The 11,125-nt window shown below is 47.9% G+C and overlaps 1 protein-coding gene across 1 annotated transcript; it reads right to left on the bottom strand.

Annotated features, from left to right (window-relative positions):
• Positions 1–5,823: 5,823 nt before the first annotated feature.
• On the bottom strand, positions 5,824–10,844 carry DLX5 (distal-less homeobox 5). The gene is made up of 3 exons (XM_084620819.1): positions 10,331–10,844; positions 8,415–8,599; positions 5,824–7,318 (listed from the first exon to the last, which is right to left on the bottom strand). Exons 1-3 carry the CDS (start codon positions 10,824–10,826, stop codon positions 6,992–6,994), a joined length of 1,008 nt encoding a protein of 335 aa, XP_084476945.1. The 5' UTR covers positions 10,827–10,844; the 3' UTR covers positions 5,824–6,991.
• Between the last annotated feature and the right edge of the window lie 281 nt (positions 10,845–11,125).

The following is an 11,125-nucleotide window of genomic DNA, read 5'->3' as shown; positions in this document are numbered from 1 at the left end:
TAACATTATATAGCTGCCACCAAAAGAGAGTTGCATGAAACAGCGTCCTCTATAGATAGAATTGGAACAAGTCTCTCTGTATTCTTTCCTTATGGCTTCCTACAATTTTGGTTTCACGGAACGGTTGTTCAGCAGCACGTTTGTATAATATTCGGTAAGCAATACATTTTTCTTCTAAAACTTTGGGGTGCATTAAAGTTTGGACCTCAAGAAATAAAATGATGGCTCCTTTCAAAGCCCACCCCTTCTCAGATAAAAGGGGAGAGCTTTGAACCAAACCTTTGGCAAAGGGTAGTTTACATGTGCCTCTTTGCAGATGGAACGGTGCTTGCCTGATCAGAAACTCTACCGCCTTTGCAATAACAGTAAGCAAATCTTCGGAGTTAAAATGCAAGGTTAAAACGACAGCCTGCCTCTCAAAATGTACGGTGTATTGATGACAATGAATACGAGGTACACGAGTACAAAATACATGGCATCAGGGAAAGATCTGAATGACTATATCGTGCGCTCTTTGACTAGCAGTTCAAAAAAATGGACTCACGATTTACACTCAGAGTTATTGCGGTATAGCGATCAGCCTTCTTCCAACGCATCTAAATAGAAACCAAGTCCACTCTGAACGTCTATCCAGCCGACTAGCAAACCTACCTAGAGAAAGAGAATTTCCTATAGGTCCCTAGCTTCTGGAGCGAAAGCCATTGTCACAGAACTTGAACCAACCCAAATCCTATCGACTATGTAGAAATACTAATAAAAAGGACAGATTTCTGAATCTATGAAACAGCGGTCTAATAGGATGACAGAAATTACAAAAACCGCAAAAGTAACCACGAAAGTGTGAAAAGATAAAGATGAACTGTGCGTTGAAGTATACAAAAAATAAAAACTTACCCCCAGTGAAAATCTGTTAAGCAATGATCAGGGTCTAGAAATCTATACTGAACAGAAGCAGTCTCAGGGCAGAAGCTCTTTCTCTATATTCTTGGTTGAGTGAGCACATCCAGGTGTGAAATTGTTTGCACACCCCAGCACCTCTTATATTGCCAGCAAAATTAGCTGTTATTACTGTCACTGTTTAGTGATGGTTAGCTTGATAAAAAAAAAAAACTGCTGTAATCAAGACCTGGCGCATCTTTGCAAATTACAGATAATTGTAAACGTCCAGATTATGATAATAGCATCCTAATCCAGGCTGCAATATAATTATTACAGAGTGTTACATCTGAAACTGTCCAGTAGGGCTAATTCAGCCATTATTTAGACCCTATTTTTGCACTGCAAATGGGTTGCTGAGTTGAAAATGTAGGATTGTAATTTCACGGGGCACTCAATGAGTAATGGTATAGGAAGAGAAAAATACAAAAGTGAAATGTGAACAGTAGCGATCAAATCAAACTCTGAAGGACAAAAGACTGTTTGATTCATAGGGAATAGGAAGAGCGGGAATTAAGAAAATAGCAAATCAGTGGTCTGCAGTGTTACGTGTCCAAATCTCAGATAGTGTGAGTCTCTTGTGCATTCAGGGGCTGATACTTCTGCTAGCTGCTGTCTGAAATCATTCTTTTTCTCAGCTCATCTCGTCCCAGGCAGTATTTCCCTAGGTTTTTTTTAAACACTCCTATGGTCCCTCCCATCCCCAAAAGAAAGCAAATTTGTCAGTGGAGTGATTGCTTTCTCTCAGATGATTTAACCATCTGCACGTCTTGCTAGGAACAGAACCATTTTCTTCCTAATAATATAATAATAATTAATAATAATAAATAATAATAAAAGATCCATATTGAATTTACATCCTATCTGGCCATCGTGGAAAAAGCACAAGAGTATCGAGCCCATAGGCCTAATTCCCTTTCTCGTTCACTCAGTGGAGAAGTCATCAGGAGTCCTACAGGAAATTAGCAGAGAATGCCTTAATGGTAATTAATTAAACAAAGGAACCTGACTATCACGGCTGCCTAACAGCTAGTCAGGTTGACTCCATGGGCTATTGGCTCTAGTCTCACGATTAGTTTATATTAACCCCGAATGTGAAGCAAACCATCCTGCTTCGTTTTTAATGGGCCAAATCATCGAAGTGCTTTTGTTTGCTTGCTTGTTTTTAATAACCACTGTATTAATGTTAAGCCTTTTAAAACAAGTCGATCCAGGAAATAGATGTTGGGTTAATCACTGTAGGTTTATGGTAGCAAACGGGGTATTTTCTTGCCTATAGTGTTGGTCCCACTCAGTATTAAACCTGGAAAGGAGTTCGAACTGTTCTATAGGTAAATTCCTATAGTTCCTGCAGAGTCCATTGTCCTGGGCTCCTTATAGGGCGGAATTGATTAATGCAGTGTGGATTTATGACCTTTAAGGACTAAATTCGTTCTTGGGAATGTTAATAATGTTACTGTTAGTGAATATTAATAATATGCGATTTGTATGCGCCTGTTCCTCATGGAAATCAATAAGAATACCCTGTAGAAAGGAAAAGGGAGGATCAGGGATAATACAAGTCGAAGCCTACCCAACACATTATATGGTACATGTAAAGGGGACCGTAAGGATTTCCTGGAATCTGACGTTTAGCGCCAGATCCTCAGCAACCATGAAGTCAATGATACTACCTCGATTTACACTAGCTGAGGATTTGGCCCTTCAAGTGAATTTGTATTAGAAAGGCTTCCTTATCGCTATTGCAAACGCATCGACTGAAGTCTTATGCACATAACAGGCTTTTCTGAACGGCAGAAAACAATGAAATCCTACGATGTGCAGCCCATATTTCAGGTTGCAGTTCCCTGTGCTCAGAATTTCATCTGGTGGCTGGCCGTGCACAGCTGAACCTAAACTGAGCTTCCTCATCCGAATGAAATGAAAACTCTGTGGTGTCTTGAGGAGGTATTTTTCTTTGGTTAAAGGTAGTAAAGTGTGGTATTTTACGGGTTTGTATATTTCTTGCCTGAGGATGTGGATCAGGCCCAATAAGGTATGTATGTTTGGCAGATAAAATACTGCTTATCCCCATAAATCACATGTAAACAGAGGCACCGCAGAACAAAGAACAGAAATATCTAATTGCTGTGGCAAAGGATCTCCCTTACCAAAAAGGAGGCTCCATGTAAATTACCCAATTTCTATCTCCAAGGTTCTCGTCCGACCTAAAAACCAGGTTATTGCGTTACTGCAGACATCGCTCCGATGACTAAAAGCAAGGAGGGGTGAGTGTGTGTGTGTGTGTGTGTTTAATTTAACTGAAGCAATATATATATGTTCTGTAATCCACAACTGAACACCCTAAAGACTGTCAGTCGCAAAATTGCGTGGTAGAAATATGTAATAAATAACACATGTGCGAAGCCCCTTTCTGATATATTCCCACATCCGTGCTGCCAGAGCTGAAATGTGTAACGTCTGGAGGCCCGAATGCCTGTACAAAGGAATAGTTGCAGCTCGGGATCATTTACTGGGGAGCCCTAGAGAAGTGAAAGCGAGAAAAATGCCTGCCTGCGCTGGCTGGGGTTTGTGTGGTGACAGGTTGGCGTGTGTATATGTGCCCGGAAGGAAACTTGGACATTTCTCAGGGGTGAAGGGCTCTCCATCCGCAGAAAGGGCCCGGGAGATATTCCGGCGCGTGACCCGGAGTCAGGAGGGGACGGGTTGTCTGTAATAAGGGAGCCCAGCAGGGACCCAGGGTTAGGGGAGCCCGGCAGAGAGAGGCTCCTGGGCGATTTATCCGCCATCTGTTACTGTGATATCCGGAGCAATCGGGTGCCAAGGAGGACGCTGCAGGGCAGAGGCGAAGCGGGGACTTTGTGTGTGTCGCGGCGGCAGGGGTGTGTGTGTGGGTGGGTGTGCGCACTTTCCAGGGGCGAGCATGGTGGGGCTGCGTGGGGGTGAACGCCTGTGTGGGTGTGAGGCCCTGCGGCTCAGCCCTGGAGCCGCTCGGCACCCACAGGAATGCGGCTCCTCTCGGCTCCCCGGGTTGCCCCAACTCCGCATGGCCGCCAGGGAAAAAAAGAAAAAGGCAGCAAGTCGCCGAGCACAGACTGAACGTCAGACAAAGGCCAGTTCATCTGGTCTCTTACCCGGAGAGGGCTGGAGAGAGCCCAGAGCTGGGCGGGGACCGGGGGTTGTGATGGAGAGGGGCACGCAGGGATGGGGAGAAGTGTCCTAACATCTATCCGGTCCCATGCGGGTCCAAGCAGCGTTAGCTAGATATTGATGTGCGCGCATCTGATCGGATGATGGCTTTCACACAGCAACTCCGGCAAGGGTGTGTACACAGCCACCTATTTCAGTGATGGGCATATACACTAGTATACACTGGGGGATTTATACCTAGCCTCTCTCCAGGCCTAGTCTTCTTGACATACCTGGCTTGAGAGCTCCGGGGCACTACACCATCGCAGATCTGCCCAGCACTAGGGGCAGCGTATTTGTGGGGGGAGGTTATGGGGGTGGGGCATAATCAGAAGCAATTAAATCCTGGAGTGGGATTGACGCTGAATCCAAATATCTACCGGCAGAGCTGGTTGTTTTCGCGCAGAACTGGGAGCCGTTGCTTTTAATAACAGGCTAAACAATCCCAGACCCAAAGCTTCAAGGTCAAGGCTGACTATGAAATGCCCCCCTCTTTCTTCCTCTCCCCCACCCACCAAAGTGGCTGAGATCAAACATAAGAAAGAAAGAAAGAAAGAAAGAAAGAAAGAAAGAAAGAAAGAAAGAAAGAAAGAAGCGGGGAAACTCTGGAAAATATATTTCCACTTTTTATGTCCTAACCTTGAAAACAAAAGGGCAGAGAATCACAAAAAGGGGGGAACGTCCATAGCAGGTTCAAAAGCTGTTTTGAGAATAACGCTTGCCTAGAGCAGCGCCAGGACGAGCACAGAACAAGAAAGAAATGGAGAGGAAGTTAGCAGGAGTTAAAAGTTGCGTTTTTTCAGCAGCTTCAGAGTAATGGAGATTCCCTAAACCCTTACAGTTACAATCAGCAGACAATACTCAACAAGCAACCAAGGCCCACCGGAACAATGCGTAAAATGGAGCAGGCTGCCCCGTAAGCAGCGAGTTAAAAAAAATGAATGAATGAAAGAAAAAGAGTAAATGTTTACAGATAACCAACCCCCCTCCCCAGCTAAGGAACACGTATGAAGTCATTGCATGCTGCATGTGTCTGTGGGTCCCCGTGTTTCTGCACAAACCTCCCTGCCACACACACACACACCCCTTCCCAACGTCCAAGAAGAAGTTCTAAAGAACAGACTAATCCATTGTACTAAAAGTCAATTCCTCTCTCCCCCCCCCGCACGCCCACCCCCAACCTGATGCAAAACAGCAAGCCTTGGCGTCTTTCTTTGGAAGGAGGGGAAAAAAAAGGACGGGGGTCAAGAATGGAGGGAGAAAAGAAGGAGGGGGCCGGGGAAGAAGGGACTAGAGACAGGTAACTGTGCCCGAGGGTACAAAGCGTGTCTTTTCAGGTCTTGTCTCCGAGCCCTGGAACAGCTCTTACTGAGCTCCTCAGCTGACAGGATGCCATTTTTAATGTTCTTACCCACGGGGGGGGGGGGGGAACCCCTTGTCACATTGATCGCTGCAGTTTTCCCGCATTGCAATCAATTTCGCGTACATTTTCTTATTTCTAGCCCAGGTTTTAATAGCGATGGCTCAGTTCTGCCCCAGAGCTGGCCAACTCCGCTAAAGGCCCATGCAGGGACTGGCCCTGCAGGACACGGTGCAGCCCTGGGAAAGCAGCTGTTCTGTTTGCACAGGGGACGCCTGCCTGTCCGCTATTTTATTTTGCGGGGGGAATTCTTCCAGGAGAAAATAAATAGTAATAAAGGGTGTTGAGATGGTTTTATTCTGCAGAAGAGGAGGCCGACAGCAAAGCACACATTTTGAAGTCACGTCCCGCTCACACAATACAATCACTGATGCCCCCGACTGGAATCAGTCCGGTGTATTGTGGGAAAGCCATTTCTCCTGCCCCATTATCAGCTCTCCAGCCTCTTATCTGAAAATGGTCCCCGTTAATTGCAGTAAGACTTTAAATATGAAGAAGATAACGATCGCTTGGAGGTCTGGGCTTTTCCATGAACAGAGTTAAAAAGGTTCCTCCAACATCCCTTATTCACAGGGTACCGCTGGCCTCTACCCGACGCACGCTTTTTAATAGGCACAAGGGGAGTTTTGCCCTCATTTTATCCTTTTGTCGCATTTAGAAGCCTCCTTTGAAGGAAATGTAATTTGTATAATTACCCTAGCGCACACAGCGACTGAAGAGTGCGGAGCTCTCAAGGCTAATTGCTCTCTGCCCAGGATTCAGAGGGGCTTTACTGGGAGATTTCTCTTTCCCAGTGTTAAAATTTGTACGTTTCTTTTAATGGTAAATAATGTTGGGTAAAGTGCAAATTGTCTTTGAAAAGCCCATTCTCCAGATGAAAGCTGCCCTAGCGGGCAGCTCTAGATTTACAAGGGGGGGGGGGCTACACGGGCCAGAGCCTGTAAACTTTTACAGTCCATAGTGCTTCCAATGAGGCTGCGCCTTTGAGCAAGGAGTCGTTATCTGCACAAGGATCGGGCCCTAAAAATCTATCTCGCCACCAAACAAGAAAAGCAAAGGACGCTGTTCTTTTTTCTCCTTGCAGTGGAAGAAGGGGTATTTTGGAAACGTCTCTCGTGGTCGAAATAATTTTATTTATTCAGAATATACAGTTTAATCCCTCTATCTACACTTATTTACAGGGTTAAAATAACATTGGGAAAAAAAGTCTCTGGAAAAGTTGAGGTCATAGATTTCAAGGCACCATTGATAGTGTCCACAGCTGAGCAAAAATTGTCCGTCTGTAAAAAAAGGGTCTCCTTTGAAATGCAATAAGTTACATGCACAAGCGTTACACATTTAATCTTTTTTGTTTTGTTTTGTTTCCCTTTAAAACTCCCCCACAGGCATTCCTTTCGTTATGATTCCTTAACAGTAAAACACAGGAGTCCAGGGGAAAAAAATAGTCTAATAAATTGTCCCAGAGGCCAGCGCTAACGGGTGTTGTAGGGAGCCGTGGGGCTGGAGGTGGGAATTGAGGGAGTTAGCACTGGAATACCAGGAAGTGGAGGTTTCTAAGTAGCTGGATGCAGGGGATGGGTTGGAGTTTGGAGCATGAGGATGAGGATGATGGCTGAGGGATCTGGAAGAGCCCTGAGGTTCCCAAACCGCAGGTGACTGTGGAGAGTTGCACGCCATGGGGTCGCTGGAGCTGGGACTGTGCTCCGGAGGCATCTCCCCGTTTTTCATAATCTTCTTGATCTTGGATCTTTTATTCTGAAACCAAATTTTCACCTGAGAGGAGGGGAAATCAAGACGATTAATACCAGCCTAATGTGAAAAGATCTGAGGCAACAGGCTAAGATTAGGGTCTGTCTTCAGTCAAGGAGGGGAGAGAAGCGAGTTAAATCTTTCCGAACACCAGCTGGTCAGTTACCCAGAGCAATCTACTACCGAGTGTGGCATTTACAATGACCGGGTCGGGCCCGATCCTGCGGGCCAACTTAAGGCTCCAGGCTCGAGGGATGCAAGATCGGGTCCGGTCGGGAGGTACTCTGCCCCTGCGCTACCCCTCCCTTGTCTGCGGACGGCAGTGCCTTGCCGCAATTACCTTGCGAAAGCCACCGCCGTCTCTTTCTGAAGTATTTTGTTTATGGGAGGGTAATAAAAGCCCACAAAAACATTTCAAAGGAAGGGGGTGGGGGTGGGGTGGGAGGGGAGTGAAGGCAAGCGAGAGAACCGCGTCTGATTCAGATTCGTCTGTTGCAGTCTTTGCGCTCTCTGGCAAACTGAGCCGGCTCTGCACAGCCACCAGGATTATTTTTTTTTCCAGTGCCTTTCCGGAGACAGATTGTAAACACCACCAACCACCGCGCCAGTCTCGCCCCAGAGAAGCAGGCCGGGTGGGCGGCTGGCCAGCGCATCGATCTATCGCTTTCTGTGCCATGAATTCAACCCGGAAGGTAACAGTGAGAGGTTATGTTTGTAATGGGCAACGTTGGAGATAGGTGCCCAGGGAGTTGTTCTCTGCATATGGATCTGAAAGCCTTCAAGCAGAGAAGTGCGAGTGACCCCATCGCATCCCCCCGCTCCCCTTTTTACGCAGACCCCGGCTCCTGCGTGTGAACGCCAGAGAGCTCGCTCCTAAGCCTTTGACTATAGAGCTGTATGTAACACACAGGTAGGAATCAAAAATCAACCATCACAACAAGGAACCAAAACCCACCCGGCCCGTTTCAAGAACAGCAGGCCTCTCTCGCGCGTCTTAATGCATTGGATCCGGCTACTGTTTCTACCCCTCACCAGTGGTGTCGGCTCTCCTCTCTGGTGGGTGAGAAAGACCGTCTTAATACCGACAAGGAAAACGCAATAGGTCCCAAGGCTGCATTACCTGTGTCTGTGTCAGTCCCAAAGAAGCAGCCAGTTCAGCTCTTTCTGGCAGGGCTAGGTACTGAGTTTTCTGAAACCTCCTCTGTAAGGCAGCCAGCTGGAAGCTAGAGTAAATAGTCCTGGGTTTGCGCACTTTCTTTGGTTTGCCATTCACCATTCGCACCTCGGGCTCTGCCACCTCTTTTTCTAAACAATCCAAAATAGACCAGGTTAGAGTTTCCCGGAAAAATCAAGTCCCCAGTGGAGAAAAAGAGCAAAGATCCAGCCCACTCGCCCAGCCACTGCCGCCGCCAGCTCTGCAAACACAACCCGCGCGGGGTAAGGGCTATTTAAAACCACTGGTGGAATAGAGGTGAAGAAATGAGCAGGGGTAAATGGAGTAATCTCCCACCTAACCACTTTCCGTTCATTCTTTGTGAAATGTATTGGGGGAGGCAGATCAGTTCCTTCCAGCCTACAAGTCGTTCAGGGTTGTTGTTGTTTTTAAACCTCTGAAGTCCCATTGTGAAGGAGCCCAGTTATGGGGGGTGTGCACGGGGCAGTACATTTCATCCCTCCATTCCCCCCTCGGGCGAGTGACAGCCACCGCATTGCAGGCTGCGCTGTCTCGAACTCCAGCCCGCAGAGCCCAGGCGGCCAGGCTGGGAAGACGCGATACTGAGGTCTACACAGTTCAAAGGCCCACAAGAAAACTGGCCTCCTTCAGCTCGACAGAAAGTGGCCGGCTCCGGCTCAGACAGAGGGCCGATTATAGTTATAATCATCTCGCCGCTGATCTGCAAAGGGCGCGCAGATGCGTCTGGTTTCTTTTACAAATAGCCTTAATACGCCAGTGGCCTTTATTTTCCCTTTGAGTTGATGAGCAAGAGCAAACGACAGGGACAAAACGTGAAAGCGAATAGCTGTGTATATAATGACGTAAGAGGTTGGCGGGAGAGAATTGCAGAGGCTGCAATCCATTGGGACTGCTACTGGAAAAGTCTGGTGTGCGATCCAATCTGTTTCACAAAGGGGTGGGGGCAGGGGAAAGATAAGGTACCCCAGTAAATCCGTCTGCCCCTGAGTGTGCATCTTGACCAGTGTGAGAAGAGCCCCAGAGAAGCAGATTCGCTCGGGGGCGGGTGGTTTTCATTCCGCACACGAACGGGATGCTAAATACGAGCAGGATTAAACATGAACTTCTGGGACCAGATCAGATCGGACCAGAAACCTTTCCAAAAGCTAGATCTCTCCCCTCCACACCCGAGCCTGCCCTCCCCCAGCCATTGGCCGAGCCGTGAACACCACAATGTCCTCACGACATTCATCGCGAAGCAGGCTCCGATCGGCTAAAGCAGAACATTGCAAACGGCACAAGCAGTCAGACATTTCAATGTTTTGGGGGTAGAATTCCGGCCAGATCCTCACCCTTCCCTTCCTAGGGATTTTCCCAGCCGCGGGGGCCGGGAGGGGTGGGAGAAGCAAACTTCAGAGTTTCGCTTTCCACGGTTGCAAGAAGTCGGCGTTTGAGACAAGCTCCCGACATTCTTTCTCTTTCTTTACTTAGATTTCTCCGGAGGCAGCCCCAGAGGCCCTGGGCAATTTACAAGCATTTGCTTTGCTAATGGATGGCTGCTTCTGAGAGGAGTTTTCAGATCATGCAGATTAATTCGGTGGCTTTATTCCCACCCCATTTAAGGATCGCTAACTGCGCAAGATACATGTTAAAACGCCATGAAGCCAGGCACCCAGAACTGTCCGAGGAAGGATCCATCCCAGCAACCCTCTCGGGGAATCATTCTGCTCTGAGGTTTTGGGTTCCCAGCAGCCACTACTCCCCCAAACTGTTTCTCATCGTGTCAATTTCCTCCCCCTCCGCACCAGCAAGATGTCCCCCCATTAATCCAGGCCACCTCCACCCCCCACCCCAGCTCTCACCTGGCTGGTTTGAAGAACTCTGAACCCGGTTGTAAGCCCCGCTGTACTGGTGGTAAGGACTGGCGTAGCCGTAGTCTGCATAGGCTTTGGCAGGATAGTTCCCAGCAGGTCCATTCATGCCGTGGTACTGATACTGGTACGGATTGAGCGCTTTGCCGTAGGAAGCCGAGGTAGGCGAGCAATAGCCGTGCGGGGCTCCCCCCGTTGGACTATAATAGTCAGAATCCGTAGCCGAGGACTCGGGTAAAGTTGGAGATTCCTGAGACGGATGGTGCATGGCTGCAGACGTCTGGAAAGGAGCCTGGAAATCGCTGGATCTGATATTGGGGACCCTTCTGTCAAATACTCCTGTCATAGCTTGGAGACGGCGGCTTGCTGGGGCTGGCTGCTGGGGCTGCTCAGGGCTAAGCAGACATGTCTGGGGGAGGAGGCTGGGAGTCTTTGAGTCTCTGTGTCTGTCTCTGTCTCTGGCAGACTGCTGGCTGGGGCGCAGCATAGGCTTGGTTAAATCCTTAATTGCGCTCTTACGCACAGCAGGGTGGATCGGGTTCCATTGGCCAGAGCAATCAGGAGCAGCGACACCCTAACTCGTCCAACTAGTTTTGCACAACAAAGCTTTGCTAGGGGGGGGAAAAAAGTCCATTTCAAGCTCTTTTAAAGTGAATAACAACAGCAATGCACAAGGCATAACATCGGTATCAGAAGATTCTCTGCTCCCCAGTCAGCTGGAGAGAGAAGTGCAAATATTATAGACACCACGGTTGGTGAAAGATCGTCACCATTGCTGCTCTATAC

This window comes from Lepidochelys olivacea (genome assembly GCF_965140295.1).
Source record: "Lepidochelys olivacea isolate rLepOli2 genome assembly, chromosome: 2".
NCBI lineage: Eukaryota > Metazoa > Chordata > Testudines > Cheloniidae > Lepidochelys > Lepidochelys olivacea.
Note: the sequence above shows the minus strand (reverse complement) of the source record. Positions and strands in the feature narration are given on the sequence as shown.